The 21,581-nt window shown below is 41.6% G+C and overlaps 2 protein-coding genes across 7 annotated transcripts in view; one reads left to right on the top strand and one right to left on the bottom strand.

Moving 5' to 3' along the window:
• The window catches only part of atp1b2a (ATPase Na+/K+ transporting subunit beta 2a), a 110,431-nt gene extending 102,579 nt beyond the window's left edge, over positions 1-7,852 (bottom strand). For 3 of the 5 annotated variants that reach the window (XR_016483001.1, XR_016483003.1, XM_090183299.1), the window contains exon 1: positions 7,280-7,696. Coding sequence is in view for 2 of the 5 variants with exons in the window: in XM_090183299.1 (XP_090039425.1) it covers positions 7,280-7,382 (103 nt within the window). In the remaining 3 variants the exon portion in view is untranslated. Of the gene's footprint in view, positions 1-7,279 lie in introns of all 5 variants that reach the window. The other 2 variants (XR_016483002.1, XM_036986989.2) reach the window with 1 other exon arrangement.
• A 3,419-nt stretch (positions 7,853-11,271) lies between these two features.
• The window catches only part of LOC110518554 (2-acylglycerol O-acyltransferase 2-A), a 31,792-nt gene continuing 21,482 nt past the window's right edge, over positions 11,272-21,581 (top strand). The window contains exons 1-2 of one of the 2 annotated variants that reach the window (XM_090183296.1): positions 11,272-11,371; positions 11,593-11,753. In XM_090183296.1, coding sequence (XP_090039422.1) covers positions 11,660-11,753 — 94 coding nt within the window. In that variant the 5' untranslated portion in view covers positions 11,272-11,371; positions 11,593-11,659. Of the gene's footprint in view, positions 11,754-21,581 lie in introns of both variants that reach the window. The other variant, XM_090183295.1, reaches the window with a different exon arrangement.

The following is a 21,581-nucleotide window of genomic DNA, read 5'->3' as shown; positions in this document are numbered from 1 at the left end:
AAGCTAGCTGTGAAGATCAGAAGTAGTGGTCCAGGGATTACGGCAGGAATCCGGCGTTGTTGTGGAGAGACAGTTATCCAGACTAAAAAAAACTGTCTGACTGTGCAGATGGTAAAAGCCGCTAGCAGTGGCTAACAATGACTTAATAGCTTGTAAGCTAGTATGCTGGTTAGCTTCTGGAGGTTCTTGAATGTGTTCTAAAAATTAAACATAATAGCGATTCCGTATCACATTGGGTGAGGTTACCCGAAGGTATAATCGAATTAAAAATCGAAAAGAGATTGAAAATAAATATGGGTCCGGTGAGTGGATTTTAATTGTATTACTTTTTTTTTACCATAGTTTATTTAGTAAATATTTTATTAACTATATTTCTTGAACTGCATTGTTGGTTAAGGGCTGGTCAGTCAGCATTTCACTGTGAGGTCTACACCTGTTGGTTAAGGGCTGGTCAGTCAGCATTTCACTGTGAGGTCTACACCTGTTGGTTAAGGGCTGGTCAGTCAGCATTTCACTGTGAGGTCTACACCTGTTGGTTAAGGGCTGGTCAGTCAGTATTTCACTGTGAGGTCTACACCTGTTGGTTAAGGGCTGGTCAGTCAGTATTTCACTGTGAGGTCTACACCTGTTGGTTAAGGGCTGGTCAGTCAGTATTTCACTGTGAGGTCTACACCTGTTGGTTAAGGGCTGGTCAGTCAGCATTTCACTGTGAGGTCTACACCTGTTGGTTAAGGGCTTGTCAGTCAGTATTTCACTGTGAGGTCTACACCTGTTGGTTAAGGGCTGGTCAGTCAGCATTTCACTGTGAGGTCTACACCTGTTGGTTAAGGGCTAGTCAGTCAGCATTTCACTGTGAGGTCTACACCTGTTGGTTAAGGGCTGGTCAGTCAGCATTTCACTGTGAGGTCTACACCTGTTGGTTAAGGGCTGGTCAGTCAGCATTTCACTGTGAGGTCTACACCTGTTGGTTAAGGGCTGGTCAGTCAGCATTTCACTGTGAGCTCTACACCTGTTGGTTAAGGACTGGTCATTAACCATTTCACTGTGAGGTCTACACCTGTTGGTTAAGGGCTGGTCAGTCAGTATTTCACTGTGAGGTCTACACCTGTTGGTTAAGGGCTGGTCAGTCAGTATTTCACTGTGAGGTCTACACCTGTTGGTTAAGGGCTGGTCAGTCAGTATTTCACTGTGAGGTCTACACCTGTTGGTTAAGGGCTGGTCAGTCAGCATTTCACTGTGAGGTCTACACCTGTTGGTTAAGGGCTTGTCAGTCAGTATTTCACTGTGAGGTCTACACCTGTTGGTTAAGGGCTGGTCAGTCAGCATTTCACTGTGAGGTCTACACCTGTTGGTTAAGGGCTAGTCAGTCAGCATTTCACTGTGAGGTCTACACCTGTTGGTTAAGGGCTGGTCAGTCAGCATTTCACTGTGAGGTCTACACCTGTTGGTTAAGGGCTGGTCAGTCAGCATTTCACTGTGAGGTCTACACCTGTTGGTTAAGGGCTGGTCAGTCAGCATTTCACTGTGAGCTCTACACCTGTTGGTTAAGGACTGGTCATTAACCATTTCACTGTGAGGTCTACACCTGTTGGTTAAGGACTGGTCATTAACCATTTCACTGTGAGGATCATTCTGATCCTGTGTCCAGTACCTCTCCTGAATGCATTCTGATCCTGTGTCCAGTACCTCTCCTGAATGCATTCTGATCCTGTGTCCAGTACCTCTCCTGAATGCATTCTGATCCTGTGTCCAGTACCTCTCCTGAATGCATTCTGATCCTGTGTCCAGTACCTCTCCTGAATGCATTCTGATCCTGATTAATCATTTCAGATGGTTTATTTAGAATGCTGCTTTCTGTTTGCTCTCTCATCCTCTCCTCCCTCTCATCCTCTCCTCCCTCTCCTCTCTCATCCTCCCTCCCTCCCATCCTCTCCTCCTTCTCATCCTCTCCTCCCTCTCATCCTCTCCTCCCTCTCATCCTCCCTCCCTCTCATCCTCTCCTCCCTCTCATCCTCTCCTCCCTCTCGCCCTCCCTCTCATCTTCCCTCTCATCCTCCCTCTCATCCTCCCTCCCTCTCATCCTCTCCTCCCTCCCCCTCATCCTCTCCTCCCTCTCACCCTCCCTCTCATCCTCCCTCCCTCTCATCCTCCCTGCCTCTCATCCTCTCCTCCCTCTCAGCCTCCCTCCCTCTCATCCTCCCTGCCTCTCATCCTCTCCTCCCTCTCAGCCTCCCTCCCTCTCATCCTCTCCTCCCTCTCATCCGCCCTCCCTCTCATCCCCCTCCCTCTCATCCGGCCTCCATCTCGCCCTCCTCTTTAGAATAAAGATTATACATGGATTATACAGAGTCATACCAAGAACAACCCTCACGCAAGGGTGTGTGTGTTTGTAGAGAACAGAACAGATACTGGACTGTATTCCGTGTTCTGTATTCTATTTTCTGTGTTCTATGTTCTATATTTTGTGTTCTGTGTTCTCGATTATGAGTTCTGTGTTCTGTTCTGTGTTCTACATTCTATATTCTGAGTTCTATGTTCTGTGTTCAATGTTCTATATTCTGAGTTCTATATTCTGAGTTCTATGTTCTATGTTCTACATTCTGAGTTCTATGATCTATGTTCTATATTCTGAGTTCTATGTTCTGTGTTCTATATTCTGAGTTCTATGTTCTGTGTTCTATGTTCTATATTCTGAGTTCTATATTCTGTGTTCTATGTTCTGTGTTCTAGATTCTGAGTTCTGTGTTATGTTCTATATTCTATGTTCTGTGTTCTGAGTTCTATATTCTGAGTTCTATATTCTGAGTTCTATATTATGTGTTCTATGTTTTGTGTTCTATATTCCGTCCAGCAGCAGACGCTCAGCAGCCAGATTAAACAGACGAATCAAATTCTACTTTAATCCAGATTAGACTAGTCATCACATACACTCTCTCTCTATCTATCTCTCTCTCTCTCTCTCTCTCTCTCTCTCTCTCTCTCTGTCCTCATTCTCCCTCTCTCTCTCTGTCCTCTATCTCTCTCTCTCTCTCTGCCCTCTCTCTCTCCACCCCACTCCCTCTGTCCTTTCTCTCTACCCCCCTCTCTCTCTGTCCTCTATCTCTCACTCTCCCCTCTCTCCCCCCCCACTCTCTCTGTCCTTTCTCTCTACCCCCCTCTCTCTCTGTCCTCTCTCTCTCTCTCCCCCCTCTCTCTCTGTCCTTTCTTTCTACCCCCCCCCTCTCTCTCTGTCCTCTTTCTCTCTCTGTCCTCTCTCTCTGTCCTTTCTTTCTACCCCCCCCCTCTCTCTGTCCTCTATCTCTCTCTCTCTGTCCTCTTTCTCTCTCCCCCTCTCTCTCTATCCTTTCTTTCTACCCCCCTCTCTCTCTGTCCTCTATCTCTCCTCTCCCCCCTCTGTAACCCTCCTCTAGTACAGATTGAGCAGAATGACAGCATCCTCATCAGATCAGCCTGTATGTGTGTGTGTCCCACCTGTGAGTGTGTGAGGAGCGTCCCTCAACTAGAGCTGTTATGGTGACCACCATACCGGCGGTTACGAGTCATGGTAATTAGGCTCTGGTAATCAAGCTCTGATGCTGCTGCTGGTCATTAGTAACCTACCAAACTTGCTAACTGCCTGGTACTCAGCACTCTATTGTCCCTCTAATCACTCTGACATCAATACAAATCTAATTGGAAAACTAATCAAACACTTCATGAGAGCTCATGAGCTCATGTTGACCAACATTTCTATAGGCTATGTAAATGCGGGAGAAAACAGAGTGATGGCCTCTAATAAAAAGAGGAGGATCCCATCAGCTATCTATAGGCTATGCCTACTATATTTATTTCTCAACTTTGCTAATATTAAGCACATTGCTTCTCTTTACAACAGGAGTATAGCCTACCTGGCTGGCAGGAAAATGAACCATGAGAAAATAAACCTTCATTCACTATTTAAGTGCATAGATGACATCTATTTTGCACCTGTTTCGAAACTGGTGCATAATAATGGTCCATTCTCACCTCATGTAGCCTAGCCCATAGTCCTATAAGGTTAGTATCACACCTCATGTAGCCTAGTCCATAGTCCTATAAGGTTAGTATCACACCTCATGTAGTCTAGCCCATAGTCCTATAAGGTTAGTATCACACCTCATGTAGCCTAGTCCATAGTCCTATAAGGTTAGTATCACACCTCATGTAGTCTAGCCCATAGTCCTATAAGGTTAGTATCACACCTCATGTAGTCTAGCCCATAGTCCTATATGTTTTAATAAGGTTAGTATCACACCTCATGTAGCCTAGCCCATAGTCCTATATGTTTTAATAAGGTTAGTATCACACCTCATGTAGCCTAGCCCATAGTCCTATAAGGTTAGTATCACACCTCATGTAGCCTAGCCCATAGTCATATAAGGTTAGTATCACACCTCATGTAGCCTAGCCCATAGTCATATAAGGTTAGTATCACACCTCATGTAGTCTAGCCCATAGTCCTATAAGGTTAGTATCACACCTCATGTAGCCTAGTCCATAGTCCTATAAGGTTAGTATCACACCTCATGTAGTCTAGCCCATAGTCCTATAAGGTTAGTATCACACCTCATGTAACCTAGCCCATAGTCCTATAAGGTTAGTATCACACCTCATGTAGTCTAGCCCATAGTCCTATAAGGTTAGTATCACACCTCATGTAGTCTAGCCCATAGTCCTATATGTTTTAATAAGGTTAGTATCACACCTCATGTAGTCTAGCCCATAGTACTATAAGGTTAGTATCACACCTCATGTAGCCTAGCCCATAGTCCTATAAGGTTAGTATCACACATCATGTAGTCTAGCCCATAGTCCTATAAGGTTAGTATCACACCTCATGTAGCCTAGTCCATAGTCCTATAAGGTTAGTATCACACCTCATGTAGTCTAGCCCATAGTCCTATAAGGTTAGTATCACACCTCATGTAGTCTAGCCCATAGTCCTATAAGGTTAGTATCACACCTCATGTAACCTAGCCCATAGTCCTATAAGGTTAGTATCACACCTCATGTAGTCTAGTCCATAGTCCTATAAGGTTAGTATCACACCTCATGTAACCTAGCCCATAGTCCTATAAGGTTAGTATCACACCTCATGTAACCTAGTCCATAGTCCTATAAGGTTAGTATCACACCTCATGTAGCCTATAGTCCTATATGTTTCAATAAGGTTAGTATCACACCTCATGTAGTCTAGCCCATAGTCCTATAAGGTTAGTATCACACCTCATGTAGTCTAGCCCATAGTCCTATAAGGTTAGTATCACACCTCATGTAGTCTAGTCCATAGTCCTATAAGGTTAGTATCACACCTCATGAAGTCTAGTCCATAGTCCTATAAGGTTAGTATCACACCTAATGTAGACTAGCCCATAGTCCTATAAGGTTAGTATCACACCTCATGTAGCCTATAGTCCTATATGTTTTAATAAGGTTAGTATCACACCTCATGTAGTCTAGCCCATAGTCTTATAAGGTTAGTATCACACCTCATGTACTCTAGCCCATAGTCCTATAAGGTTAGTATCACACCTCATGTAGTCTAGCCCATAGTACTTACTATAAGGTTCGTATCACACCTCATGTAGTCTAGCCCATAGTCCTATAAGGTTAGTATCACACCTCATGTAGTCTAGCCCATAGTACTATAAGGTTAGTATCACACCTCATGTAGTCTAGCCCATAGTCCTATATGTTTGAATAAGTTTAGTATTAAATAAGTATTTCTAATGAAGCACATTAATCCTCTTTACACTGGGTACAGAGCCTAACTACACAGGAGGAGCTTGAGTTTCCAGTTTGGGGAAGATCATTTTCACCATAAAATGCACCTTTATAATAAACCATTACATGCACACGCACTCACTTTTGAGAATTATGTTTTCCCATGAATTGATTGCATTTTGGAACATTTGCGCTTATAGTCCACTGCCGTGTGCGCATTGCTGCGCTCATAACGTGAAGAAATAGCCTCATAGTATGTTCACATTTTAAGCTAAAAGTTCTGCTATTACCTCATTGCTTGTCAAAGTTTTTTTGATGCAAGTGGTTGTATTAATTTTGGATCTATCGCATTCCACAAATGTCCCAGAGTATGTTCGGAAAATGTATTTCTGGTACAGAAGGACAAGTTGACCAATAGAATAGGACATAGATAGTAGACTGACATAGGCTAGTGTTTCGTGCACCACCCTATGGGACTCCTGATCACGGCCGGTTGTGACACAGCCCGGGATCAAACCAGGGTCTGTCGTGACGCCTCTAGCACTGAGATGCAGTGCTTTAGACCGCTGCGCCACTCGGGAGCCATAACATCAGGACAACTCAGAGTATGCTATTCTGTTCTTCTGAAATAGACCACATTTTCTTCATATCATGTTTCTTTAGGCCTGTCTAAAATAAATAATGGATTTATTGTGATGTGTAGGCTATATTACATGGATTTATTGTGATGGTGTAGGTAGACTATATTACATGGATTTATTGTGATGGTCTAGACTATATTACATGGATTTATTGTGATGGTGTAGGCTATATTACATGGATTTATTGTGATGGTGTAGACTATATTACATGGATTTATTGTGATGGTGTAGACTATATTACATGGATTTATTGTGATGGTGTAGACTATATTACATGGATTTATTGTGATGGTGTAGACTATATTACATGGATTTATTGTGATGGTGTAGACTATATTACATGGATTTATTGTGATGGTGTAGACTATATTACATGGATTTATTGTGATGGTGTAGACTATATTACATGGATTTATTGTGATGGTGTAGACTATATTACATGGATTTATTAGTCTTTTTTAAACGTAGACGTTCCAAAGGTCTTCATCAGTGGCTTGTAGGCTGTGTGGAAGATGCGAAAGGTGTTTATGTTCATTAACGGTCAATTACCATGAGACCGGCAGTTATTTGCTTGTAATTACAGCCACAGCCTTAAACACACAACACACATCATATAATGTCAGCCTACTGGACTGAAAGGAGGGGGGCTACTCGCATGAAGGATCACTGGACAGATTCAAACCATCTGAGAGAGAGAGAGAGAGAGAGAGAGAGAGAGAGAGAGAGACAGAGAGAGAGACAGAGAGAGAGAGAGACAGAGAGAGAGAGAGAGAGAGAGAGAGAGAGAGAGAGAGAGAGAGAGAGACAGAGACAGAGACAGAGAGAGAGAGACAGAGACAGAGAGAGAGAGAGAGAGAGAGAGAGAGGGAGAGACAGAGAGAGAGAGACTGACTGACCCCAGCTGCTTGCGGTCCGGCCCAGGAACTCGTGTGTCCGAGGGTTCCAGAAGTATGGCTCCTTGACTCCGGTGTCCACGCGCTCATCTTCCTTGTTGTTCATGGTGCCCGTTGCGTATCGTGCGGCAGTTTGTACTCGGTATCAACTAAAAATGAGGATTCTGGCTGTCTGGCGCGGTAAAATGAGATGTCCCGATAATGACCGTTATCTGTCTGTCTAGTCCGGTAAAATGCGCGAGGTGTTTCAGAATAAATGCTAGGCTTTTCAATCCACCGGTGATGACGACAGGTGCTATAGTCTATCGATAGAAGACTAATCTACAGTCACAGACGATGCGAGACTGACTGTTCTGTTCTACTGCGGCGCGACGATACTGCGGTAAAACGGGCTCGAGCCTGGATACATGTCCACGTCATAATCAGCCCCTGCTCTCCGCCAATAGGACACATCTATCCCATCTGGCCCCACCCCTACTACCCTCCATTATAACCTCAACAACCTGTGTGTGTGGACCTGAAATGATAAACAGAATGACAGTTTGGCCACAGAAGACAGACTGCATTTCAACGTGTGGATAGAGAGATGGAGAGAGAGATGGAGAGATGGAGAGAAAGATAGAGAGTGAGAGATGGAGAGAGAGATGAAAAGGTGGAGAGAGAATGAGAGAGAGAAAGATGGAGAGTGAGAGATGGAGAGAGAGAGATGGAGGGAGAAGTGGAGGGAGAGAGATTGAGAGAGAGATGGAGGGAGAGATGGAGAGAGAGAGAGAGATGGAGAGAGAGTTGGAGAGAAAGATGGAGAGAGAGAGAAATGGAGAGATGGAGAGAGATAGAGAGATGGAGAGGTGGAGAGAGATAAAGAGATGGAGAGAGGAGTGTTTCAGAGGCCGCTGTATCTCCAATTCTGGCTGCAGGCTACAAGCTTTGTACCAGAACACAAACGGTTATCTGTAATGGAGGTGTCCAGTGGATTCTGTGGTCTGTGTGCTCCCTCTGGTGGATCCTGAGAGAGACTGCAGCACACCAGACTTGATAGATGGCAACACTACTAATACTACTGCAGCGCCACAGATTCCAGGGGCCTCATTTTCACAGAGTACACAACACATTATGAACAGCTGCTCTTTCCATGACGTAGACTGATCAGGTGAAAGCTACAATCCCTTATTTATGTCACTTGTTAAATCCACTTCAAATTGTGTAGATGAAGGGGAGGAGACAGGATTTTTAAGCCTTGAGACAATTGAGACATGGATTGTGTACATGTGCCATTCAGAGGGTGAATGAGCAAGACAAAATATGTAAGTTCCTTTGAACGGGGTAGGATAGAAGGTGCCAGGTGCAAGAACTGCAACTCTGCTGGGTTTTTAACACTCAACCGTTTCCTGTGTGTATCAATGGTCCACCACCCAAAGGACATCCAGCCAACTTGACAACAGTGGGAAGTATGGGTCAGCTTCCCTATGGAACACTTTTGACACAATGTAGAGTCCATGACCCGACAAACTGAGGCTGTTCTGAGGGGGGGGGGGGGGGATAACACTACCATTACAGAACCACCTAACCCTGCTGATAGATAACACCTAACCCTGCTGATAGACAACACTACCATTACAGAACCACCTAACCATGCTGATAGACAACACTACCATTACAGAACCACCTAACCCTGCTGATAGACAACACTACCATTACAGAACCACCTAACCCTGCTGATAGATAACACTACCATTACAGAACCACCTAGCCATGCTGATAGATTACACTACCATTACAGAACCACCTCACCCTGCTGATAGATAACACCTAACCCTGCTGATAGATAACACTACCATTATAGAACCACCTAACCCTGCTGATAGACAACACTACCATTACAGAACCACCTAACCCTGCTGGAACGTCATACCTACAACATTAGTCTAGTCTAGTCTAACCCTTCATAAATAACTAGAGTTTAGGCCTACTATTTATTATAAATAACTAGAGTTTAGGTCTACTATTATTATTATTATAAATAACTAGAGTTTAGGTCTACTATTATTATTATTATAAATAACTAGAGTTTAGGTCTACTATTTATTATTATAAATAAATTGAGTTTAGGTCTACTATTATTATAAATAACTAGAGTAGAGGCCTACTACTTACTTTTATAATAAATAACTAGAGTTTAGGTCTACTACTTATTATTATTATACATAAACTAGAGTTTAGGCTACTAATTATTATTATAAATAACTAGAGTTTAGGTCTACTACTATTTATTATAAATAACTAGAGTTTAGGACTACTACTTATTATTATTATAAATAACTAGAGTTTAGGCTACTAATTATTATTATAAATAACTAGAGTTTAGGTCTACTACTATTTATTATAAATAACTAGAGTTTAAGCTACTAATTATTATTATAAATACCTAGAGTTTAGGCTACTAATTATTATTATAAATAACTAGAGTTTAGGTCTACTACTTATTATTATGAATAACTAGAGTTTAGGTCTACTACTTATTATTATGAATAACTAGAGTTTATGTCTATTATTATTATAAATAACTAGAGTTTAGGCCTACTACTTATTATTATAATAAATAACTAGAGTTTAGGTCTACTATTTATTATTATTATACATAAACTAGAGTTTAGGCTACTAATTATTATTATAAATAACTAGAGTTTAGGTCTATTATTATTATAAATAACTAGAGTTTAGGTCTACTACTTATTATTATGAATAACTAGAGTTTATGTCTATTATTATTATAAATAACTAGAGTTTAGGCCTACTACTTATTATTATAATAAATAACTAGAGTTTAGGTCTACTATTTATTATTATTATACATAAACTAGAGTTTAGGCTACTAATTATTATTATAAATAACTAGAGTTTAGGTCTACTATTATTATTATAAATAACTAGAGTTTAAGCTACTAATTATTATAATAAATAACTAGAGTTTAGGTCTACTACTTATTATTATGAATAACTAGAGTTTATGTCTATTATTATTATAAATAACTAGAGTTTAGGTCTACTACTTATTATTATGAATAACTAGAGTTTATGTCTATTATTATTATAAATAACTAGAGTTTAGGTCTACTATTATTATTATTATAAATAACTAGAGTTTAGGCCTACTACTTATTATTATAATAAATAACTAGAGTTTAGGTCTACTATTTATTATTATAAATAAATTGAGTTTAGGTCTACTATTATTATAAATAACTAGAGTTTAGGTCTACTATTATTATAAATAACTAAAGTTTAGACCTACTACTAATTATTATTATAAATAACTAGAGTTTAAGCCTTCTATTATTATAAATAACTAGAGTTTAAGCCTTCTATTATTATAAATAACTAGAGTTTAGACCTACTACTAATTATTATTATAAATAACTAGATTTTAAGCCTTCTATTATTATAAATAACTAGAGTTTAGACCTACTACTAATTATTATTATAAATAACTAGAGTTTAGGTCTACTACTAATTATTCTACTACTAATTATAAGATAGAGTTTAGGCTACTATTTATTATTATAAATAACTATAGTTTATGTCTACTATTATTATAAATAACTAGACTTTAGGTCTACTACTACTTATTATTATAAATAACTAGAGTTTAGGTCTACTATTATTATTATTATAAATAACTAGAGTTTAAGCTACAAATTATTATTATAAATAACTAGACTTTAGGTCTACTACTACTTATTATTATAAATAACTAGAGTTTAAGCTACTAATTATTATTATAAATTACTAGAGTTTAGGCCTACTATTATTATAAATAACCAGAGTTTAAGCTACTAATTATTATTATAAATACCTAGAGTTTATGTCTACTATTATTATAAATAACTAGACTTTAGGTCTACTACTACTTATTATTATAAATAACTAGAGTTTCGGTCTACTACTATTATTATTATAAATAACTAGAGTTTAAACTACTATTTATTATTATTCTGGTATAAATCTGTCCTCCCGACCTCTCCTCTCCTTTGATTGGTTGACACGGTTCCATTCCGGGAAGAAGGTCGTGACGTGGAGTGGAGAGTCCTCTTGCAGGTGACTTATTCTATTAGTTAATTTCTAAAGTTCGTTTGCAGATATTAACTCCGTCACTGAAACTAGAAAGGTTAACTAAAAACCAGCAACAACCGAGTAACGTTGATAACGGAACTTCCACGGTGCTGCACGAGCCTGACCCGTGCGTTTCAGAACTTTGTTGAAGAAAATCAGGAGCTATCACTCAAAACAACAACGTGTTCTCTCTCACACACCCGCAGCCAGACAGACAGAACGGGACCAGGCAGATTAAAACCTTGTAGCCGGAAAGGTCGTGTGTTTCCCGAGATGAAGATCCTGTTCGCTCCGCTGAACATCCCGCTGCGGAGGAGACTCCAGACAGCCGCCGTGCTGCAGTGGGTCTTCTCTTTCCTTGCGCTAGGTGAGTCAATTTCAGTTTAAGGGCTTTACTGGCGTAGGAAACATATGTTTACATTGCCAACGCAAGTGAAATATATAAACAAAAGTGAAATTAACAAAATATGTACAGTAAACATTACACTTACAAAAGTTCCAAAATAATTTTGATGAGATTTCAAATGTCATATTATGTAGGATATAGGATATATACAGTGTTGTAATGATGTGCAAATAGTTCAAGTACAAAAGGGAAAATAAATAAACAGGTTTTATTTACAATAGTGTTTGTTCTTCACTGAGTCTCTCTCTCTCTGTGTGTTGGAGATTAGCTGAGAGTGTTGTGATGTTCTCAAGGTTCGATCAATCAGTTTGTTGTAAATAGTCAAACTGTGAATTGCCAATAGATCTGACTAACCCATTATACTGCCTCCTAGAATCAACTTTTCAGGTATAAACTATGTGGTATTAATATGAGTCATTCATTCTAGTGGCAAAATTGACTACAAAGTGTTAATTGGATAATATTGGTCATAAAATCAGTGTTGTCCAAAAGGATATTTGGAATTGAGTCGGGAATTGTATGGATGGGTTGGGCCTGGATTACTTGCATTCCAATGTTTACCAATGAGGGGGTTTGATTCATCTCGCCCGGGCGTCATGAAGGCCTATTTACCAATGAGGGGGTTTGATTAATCTCGCCCGGGCGCCGTGAAGGCCTATTTACCAATGAGGGGGTTTGATTCATCTCGCCCGGGCGTCATGAAGGCCTATTTACCAATGAGGGGGTTTGATTAATCTCGCCCGGGCGCCGTGAAGGCCTATTTACCAATGAGGGGGTTTGATTCATCTCGCCCGGGCGTCATGAAGGCGTGTTTACCAATGAGGGGGTTCGATTCATCTCGCCCGGGCGTCATGAAGGCGTGTTTACCAATGAGGCGGTTCGATTAATCTCGCCCGGGCGTCATGAAGGCGTGTTTACCAATGAGGGGGTTCGATTACTCTCCCCCAGGCGCTGTGAAGGCGTGTTTACCAATGAGGGGGTTTGATTAATCTCGCCCGGGCGCCGTGAAGGCCTATTTACCAATGAGGGGGTTTGATTCATCTCGCCCGGGCGTCATGAAGGCGTGTTTACCAATGAGGGGGTTCGATTAATCTCGCCCGGGCGTCATGAAGGCGTGTTTACCAATGAGGGGGTTTGATTCATCTCGCCCGGGCGCCGTGAAGGCCGCTTTCGCCCGATGACATGACGGGCAAAGGCCAGGTTCATCCTTGGTCAGTGTAATATTTTACAGTTATGTCTAATTACCCAGAGACAACAAGGTGTGGTCTGCTAGCTGTGATACTGTGATGTAGCTAGCTAAATACACAGCCTCTCCCTACTGGGTAATGTGATGTAGCTAGCTAAATACACAGCCTCTCCCTACTGGGTAATGTGATGTAGCTAGCTAAATACACAGCCTCTCCCTACTGGGTAATGTGATGTTGCTCGCTAAATACACAGCCTCTCCCTAATCTGAAGTAATGTCATGGAGAGGAAGATTTACATAGCTAATGTGGCACCTGACGATAAGGTTTGATAGGATGTAATGTTAGCCAGCTTGCTACTGATAATGTTTGAACTCGAACTTGCTAGCTAAGAAGATTCCTGCTAGCTAACGTTAGATCTCGGTTACGATATTGTTTAGTGCCTTGAGTGTGGCTGAGGTGCACCCATGACCAGCTCGGAAACCGGATTGCACAGGGGAGATGGTACGATGGGATTCGAAATGGTCAGTGATCTGTTTATTAACTTGGCTTTCAAAGACCTTAGAAAGGCAGGGCAGGATGGATGTAGGTCTGTAACAGTTTGGGTCTAGAGTGTCACCCCCTTTGAAGAGGGGGATGACCGCGGCTGCTTTCCAATCTTTAGGGATTTCGGAAGAAAGGAAAAATAGGTTGAACAGACTGGTAATAGGGGTTGCAACAATGGTGGCGGATAATTTTAGAAAGAGAGGGTCCAGATTGTCGAGCCCAGCTGATTTGTAGGAGTCCAGGTTTTGCAGCTCTTTCAGAACATCAGCTATCTGGATTTGGGTGAAGGAGAGGCTGGGGAGGCTCGGGCAAGTAGCTGCGAGGGGGATGGAGCTTTTGGCCGGGGTTGGGTTAGCCAGGAGGAAAGCATGGCCAGCCGTAGAGAAATACTTATTGAAATGTTCCATTATCATGGATTTATCGGTGGTGACCGTGTCGCCTAGCCTCAATGCAGTGGGCAGCTGGGAGGAGGTGCTCTTGTTCTCCATGGACTTTACAGTGTCCCAAAACTTTTTGGAGTTTGAGCTACAGGCTGCAAATTTCTGTTTGAAAAAGCTAGCATTTGCATTCCTGACTGACTGCGTGTATTGGTTCCTGACTTCCCTGAACAGTTGCATATCGCGGGGACTATTCGATGCTATTGCAGTCCGCCACAGGATGTTTTTGTGCTGGTCAAGGGCAGTCAGGTCTGGAGTGAACCAAGGACTATATCTGTTCTTTGTTCTACATTTTTTGAAAGGGGCATGCTTTTCTAAAATGGAGAGGAAGTTACTTTTAAAGAATGACCAGGCATCCTCGACTGACGGGCTGATTTAAGATGGTGAGGAAAGCACTTTTTTATTTTTATTTATTTTTTTATTAAAAGTTGTATTAAGTTTTCTTGTTTTTCAATCAACCAACAAAACACATTCCACATTCACAGATGTGACAGGCTTTAAAAAAATAAAAAATAAAAAAATAATAATACTTTTGAAAAAATAAAAATACAATTAAAATGAATGATAGTCAAATAAAAGCATTTATTTTTCTTAATCTATATATTTTCCTTGGTACATATATATATATATATACATACATACATACATACATACATACGTACGTACGTACATGCATAAGCACATATACACACACACACCTACGCACACGTACTCAAAAACTAAATAAAAATAAAAACACACAAAAAAAAAACAAAAAAAAAACATATAACACTTGCAGCAGCACTATCAAGGTTCTAATTCGCTGAGACGACGGGCCAATAATTCGTTTTTAGGTTTTACAGTACCTTACACAACATGTATCTGCGCATTTCCCTAGTCACCCCGTTCACTCTGTCCAGTTTGAAATATAGTTGAATAGTGGAGACCAGAGTCTATCAAACTTGGGCTGTCTCTTGTGGAGGTCATAAGTGAGCTTTTCAAGAGGAAGAAAGTCAACAATCTGGTCAATCCACATTTTAAATGTAGGAGGGGTATTAGAGGCCCACAATAGAAGAATACATTTCTTAGCAAAGTATGTAATAGTCATAAGCAAATCTCCCTACAGCTCCAAAATACATGCATATAGGTTCCACTTTCAGAGGTACATCTTTTACAGTTAGGAGACATATCTGTTTTCATTCTATGGAGTCTCAAAGGAGTATAATAAAATTTGTACAAAAATTTGTAATTAGATTCTTTCATTTTTACACTGGTAGAGGAGCAGTATACCCTGTCGCAAACCTCCGCCCATAACTCATCACTGATAGTCAGACCAAGGTCCTTTTCCCAGATTATTTTCAAAGGAGTAAAGGAGGAGCTTCCTTTCTCAGAAAGGAGTCTATAGATGTATGATATTTTGCCTTTAATGGATTGTGCTGTGACAAGAAGGGTTTCAACTTCATTCAACTGAGTTCTAAACCTCCTCTTGGAGGTAAATGAGGAAATTACATGTCTAATTTGAAGATATTTAAAAAAAAATGGGATCTTGGCACATCGAATTCACTGCAGAGCTCTTGAAAGGATTTCAGTGTAGTGGTTTTCTGATGAAATAGGTCTGAAAAGTTCCTGATTCCTAGAGTATGCCAAAGATTAAAGTTGGCATCCCTCAGGGCTTTTGGCAAGTCTGGGTTGCCTACTATAGGCGAGTGAGAACATATTTGGGAGGAAATGCCCAGGTATTTCTTACAGTCCCTCCACGCTAGTTGGGTGCTGTAAATCGCAAAGGTTTTGGCTATGTTGCCCACTTCACTAAAGTTATTAATTAATATAATTGAACTTAAGGGCAATGAACCACAGGATTGGGCTTCTATCTGAATCCACGTTGACTCTTGTCTGTTTGTGATCCATGTTAGCATGTTGCGGATTTGGGCAGACCAGTAGTACAGTTGAAGGGAGGGAAGGGCAAGACCACCTTTAGATTCAGGTTTTGATAAAGTGGAAAACTTGATCCTAGGTTTTTTATTGCCCCATATAAATTTGGTGATGCTTTGGTTAGTTGTTTTGAAGGAGGAAACTGGGAGATGGCATGGGAGCATCTGAAATAAGTAGTTTAGTCTAGGGAGGACGTTCATACGGATTACATTAAGTCTTCCTACTAAGCTAATTGGGAGGGAGATCCAGATTTGGAGATCGTTCTTGATTCGATCCAGGAGTGGAAGATAATTTTCCTTAAAAAGGCTATTCAGATCTGGTGTTATGAAGATCCCGAGGTATTGAAACCCGTGTGTTTTCCATTGGAAAGGACAAAGTGTCTTCATAGAGCTGGTGAGTGTAATATTGAGAGGGCAGACGGTGGATTTGTTAAAATTGATCTTATAACCTGAAAACTTGCCATACTGAGCAATTGTGTCTAAAATGAGAGGGAGGGATTTCTCAGGGTTGGATATGTAGAGCAAGACATCATCCGCGTAAAGCGAAATCTTGTGCTGCAGGCCACCTGCAGAAACACCCATAATACTTAGATTGCTCCTTATCAGCTCTGCCAGAGGCTCCGCCCCCAACAAGTAGAGCAGCGGGGACAGCGAGCACCCTTGTCTTGTGCCCCGTTCCAGAGGGAATCTGTCAGAGTTCAGTCCATTAGTAGTCACCATGGCATTTGGATGAGAGTATAGTGATTTGATCCATTTAATAAAATTTGGGCCCATATTGAACTTTTCTAAGACTGAAAACAGAAAGCTCCACTCCATCCTGTCAAATGCCTTCTCAGCATCCAGTGAAGCCAGCAGGACAGGGTCTTTTGTGCGTTTACTTGATCAATAATATCAAAAAGACGGCGAATGTTATCAGAAGAGTATCTGTCTCTAATAAATCCAGTTTGGTCCGCTTTTATTATTTTGGGAAGAAGAGTGTTTAGTCTTTTGGCGAGCAATTTGGTAATTATTTTATAGTCGAAATCCAACAAGCTTATGGGCCGGAAGGACGAGCAGGATAGGGGGTCCTTATCCTTTTTTAGCAACACTGTAATGCGAGCTGTGTGCATTGAGTCTGGGAGAACTCAAAAAACAAAAACAAAAAATCCTCAAAACAAAAACAAAAATCCTCCAGCATTGGCATGAAGATAGGGCTGAGCTGGGGCCAAAAAGCTTTGTAGAACTCTCTGGGGAATCCATCTGGGCCTGGGGACTTATTAGGTGGCATGGAGGTAATTGCCTCCAGGAGTGAAGGGGGAGTTGAGATCTTCCTGGTCGGTCTCTGATAGTTTAGGTAGCGAGATTCCCTCTAGGAAAGAGTGGAGTTCTGCCTCTGTGAGTTTTCTCTCAGAGGTATATAGTTTGCAGTAAAAATCATGAAAAGTTAAATTGATATTTTTTGGGTCATATATGACCTCGTCTGCTGTTCGGATAGCCATGATTGTACGCTCTGACTGCTCCTTTTTTAATTGGTAAGCAAGCAATCTACTGGGCCTATTGCTATACTCATGGTATTTCTGTTTAGTAAAGAAAACTTTTTTTTTATCTCCCGAGTGTAGTCCAAATTCAGTTTGGCTTTGGCTGCTTTAACCTCCAGGAGGTGCTGTCTAGGGATTGTTTATGTATTTTTTCACAGCGTTCCAGCTCCCTCTCAAGATCTAGCCTGTGTGCTTCTATTGCTTTTTTCTTAGAGGAAGCATATGCAATTAGATGACCTCTTAGTGTGGCTTTAGCAGCGTCCCACATTGTGGCCGGAGAAACAGGAGAGTCTTTATTGTCTTGTGTGTAGTTGTCTATCCATGTAGTTACCAATGTATGGAACTCGTCATTTGATAGCATGGAGGTGTTGAATTTCCAGCTCTTTGACCTCGGGATGTTTTTGCAGAGGTCAAAGCAGAGGTGGACAAAGGCGTGATCTGAAAGTGCTATGGGTCCGATTGTACATGTGGCTGAATTTATGAAACTCTTTGGGATAAAAATGTAATCTATACGGGAGTAGGTGTTATGGACATTAGAGTAGTATGTATAGTCCATAGATGAGCTATTAGTCTCTCTCCAGATATCTATCAGTCCCATCTCTTTAGTAAGAGAGTTCAACATCTTTGCAGATCTAGGATTTGTGGTGGGGACTTGAGATGATTTGTCTAGGGTTGGGTTAAGGGTACAATTTAAATCTCCAGCCACCACGCCAAAGGAGACACAATGCTCATTGAACAGGGTTATAATTTTTTACATGAAGGCAGGAGTATCTGTGTTAGGGGCGTACATGTTTAATATAGTAATTGGTTGACCATATAGTGACCCAGTTATCAAAATAAATCTCCCCTCCGGATCAGATATGTTTTTGTCAATTATGAATGGAACATTTTTATGGATAAGTATGGCTGTGCCTATACTGTTTGATTTGAAAGATGAGAAATACACCTGTCCCACCCAAGCTCTGCGGAGTTTGGCATGTTCAGCATCACAGAGGTGTGTCTCTTGTAATAGCGCAATGTCTGCTTTTTCCTTTTTTAGAGCACATAGTATCTTTTTTCGTTTTATTGCATGCCCTAGACCATGGCAGTTCCATGTCAATAGATTTAAGGTACTAGTCATCGTCATCGAGCAGAAATCAAACTTTAGTGCAAGTCATCGCTGGGTAAAAGTGGATAGTAATTACAGCTGCGTTCACATAAAAGGAAAATAAATGGTGTACATAAAATAATAATCTCTGAACACCCCAGCCGAGTTCCCAAACAACTCGACACATCCCGTTGGATCTATTGTAGCCGCCATGACTTTTTCTTGCTAAAGCAGGATACCTGGGCCAGGTCGATTAGAAAGGCCTGCTCGCAGAAGTGTTTTATGGAGCGTTTGACAGTGATGAGGTGTGGTCGCTTGACCGCGGACCCATAGCGGATGCAGGCAATGAGGCAGTGATCGCTGAGATCCTGATTAAAAACAGCAGAGGTGTATTTGGAGGGCAAGTTGGTCAGGATGATATCTATGAGGGTGCCCATGTTTATGTAATTACGGTTGTACCTGGTGGGTTCCTTGATAATTTGTGTGAGATTGAGGGCATCTTGCTTAGATTGTAGGACTGCTGGGGTGTTAAGCATATCCCAGTTTAGGTAACCTAACAGAACGAACTCTGAAGATAGATGAGGGGCAATCAATTCACATATGGTGTCCAGGGCACAGCTGGGAGCTGAGGGGGGTCGGTAGCAGGTGGCAATAGTCAGAGACTTATTTCTGGAGAGATTCATTTTTAAAATTAGAAGTTCAAACTGTTTGTGCATAGACCTGGAAAGTATGACAGAACTTTGCAAGCTATCTCTGCAGTAGATTGCAACTCCTCCCCCTTTGGCAGTTCTATCTTGACGGAAAATGTTGTACTTGAGTATTGACATCTCAGAATTTTTGGTGGCCTTCTTAAGCCAGGATTCAGACACGGCAAGGAGATCAGGGTTGGCGGAGTGTGCTTATGTAACAGGGTTATATTGGTGATTCCCCTTGCCACTTTATTGTTAAGCCAATGGGTTTTAGGTTTGTCGCAAGGCTCCTTGGTGAAGAATCCTGAGCTCGTTTGGGTATTTGAATCCCCTGAAGATGCCTCGGTCAATGGAGTATTTCTTCACTTCGTCAAATTCTCGGCGCTTTCGGCGTATTCCAGCTGACAGGTCCTGGTGTAAAGCGAGTTTGGCGTTTCCCACTGTGATGGTGTTGTTTTTCGCCGCCTGTAGGACTCGTTCCTTGTCGGTGAATCTCAGGAAACGTATGGTGATTGGGCGCGCTGGTTGTCTGGCTGCTGGTGGGGGCCTCAGTGCTCGGTGAGCTCTCTCGAGTTCTATGGGCCTGTCGGTGGGCAGGTGGAGCCACTCGGGAAGTTTGTCTTGCAGGTAGCGGATCAGTGGCATGTTTCCCTCTTCTTTTTCGCCCAGATTGAATAGAACACAATTATTCCTTCGCCCCCTGTTTTCCAGGTCCTCTGTTTTCTCTTCCAGATGCTCGATTTTCTTTTTAGCATATGCTATTGTTTCCATGGCATCTGTCAATAAGTTTTCCATGGATAGGATTCGCCCCTCTGCCTCGTCCAGGCGCCCCGCGTTTATGGTTATCTTGTTGTTGATGTCAGGCAAAGCGTTTTCCAGGATTGTCACCTTGCCCCCTATCGCACTGAGCTGAGAATTAATGGCATCTAATTTAGTGTTTAGTTCTGTACGTTGGGATCTCAACTCAGAAAGGATGTCTTCGACAGAGTGCGAGGTTGGCATTCGTTGTGCCTCGTGGGGGAGCGGGTTCTCTTGCTCCTGGCTAATGGCGCTAGTTTTTTCTGAAGCTAGCTTCTTCTTGGAGGCTTTTTCCGTCGCTAATACTCGAGTCCGGGTAAAAATGTCACCTGTAGTGTCGCCTTTTGTAGCCGCCATGACTTTTTCTTGCTAAAGCTAAATGAGTGTGAACTTGGAGTGGAGGTAAGATTAGGAATTGGAAACTACTTGTGCGGAGCTCTTAGTTCATGCGGCCATCTCGTTCAAGGGTCACGTGATCCCTCAGGAAAGCACTTTTAAAGAACGACCAGGCATCCTCGACTGACGGGATGAGGTCAATATCCTTCCAGGATACCTGGGCCAGGTCGATTAGAAAGGCCTGCTCGCAGAAGTGTTTTATGGAGCGTTTGACAGTGATGAGGTGTGGTCGCTTGACCGCGGACCCATAGCGGATGCAGGCAATGAGGCAGTGATCGCTGAGATCCTGATTAAAAACAGCAGAGGTGTATTTGGAGGGCAAGTTGGTCAGGATGATATCTATGAGGGTGCCCATGTTTATGTAATTACGGTTGTACCTGGTGGGTTCCTTGATAATTTGTGTGAGATTGAGGGCATCTAGCTTAGATTGTAGGACTGCTGGGGTGTTAAGCATATCCCAGTTTAGGTAACCTAACAGAACGAACTCTGAAGATAGATGAGGGGCAATCAATTCACATATGGTGTCCAGGGCACAGCTGGGAGCTGAGGGGGGTCGGTAGCAGGTGGCAATAGTCAGAGACTTATTTCTGGAGAGATTCATTTTTAAAATTAGAAGTTCAAACTGTTTGTGCATAGACCTGGAAAGTATGACAGAACTTTGCAAGCTATCTCTGCAGTAGATTGCAACTCCTCCCCCTTTGGCAGTTCTATCTTGACGGAAAATGTTGTACTTGAGTATTGACATCTCAGAATTTTTGGTGGCCTTCTTAAGCCAGGATTCAGACACGGCAAGGAGATCAGGGTTGGCGGAGTGTGCTTATGTAACAGGGTTATATTGGTGATTCCCCTTGCCACTTTATTGTTAAGCCAATGGGTTTTAGGTTTGAGTTTGTTTTGCCTTCACCTACTCAACATGGCATCTTATTGGCTGGTTTGCGTAGCTTGCTTACGAGGGGGGATGTTCCAGTTAGAATCTTCCCAGTGAACAAGCACCAAACCAGCGGTAAGTTGTTGGTTGCAAAGCACTGTACATCAAAAGTGATTTTTATACTCTCAAGTGATAATTTAAATGTACAATTTATATCAAATTGTTTGTAAATGTTATTCGAACATCACACATAAGATGCAGCGGTTTTTGGAGAATATTTGTTGTGCATTTTGTTGTAGAGAATTCCCGCCAGTACTAGCTAGCAACTTACTGTGTCTGGTGGGGGGGTTCATATAT

The sequence above is a fragment of the Oncorhynchus mykiss genome, chromosome 9 (genome assembly GCF_057628025.1).
Source record: "Oncorhynchus mykiss isolate SJ-2025 chromosome 9, ASM5762802v1, whole genome shotgun sequence".
NCBI classification, from domain to species: Eukaryota; Metazoa; Chordata; class Actinopteri; order Salmoniformes; family Salmonidae; genus Oncorhynchus; species Oncorhynchus mykiss.
This window is presented reverse-complemented; position numbering and strand designations above follow the sequence as displayed.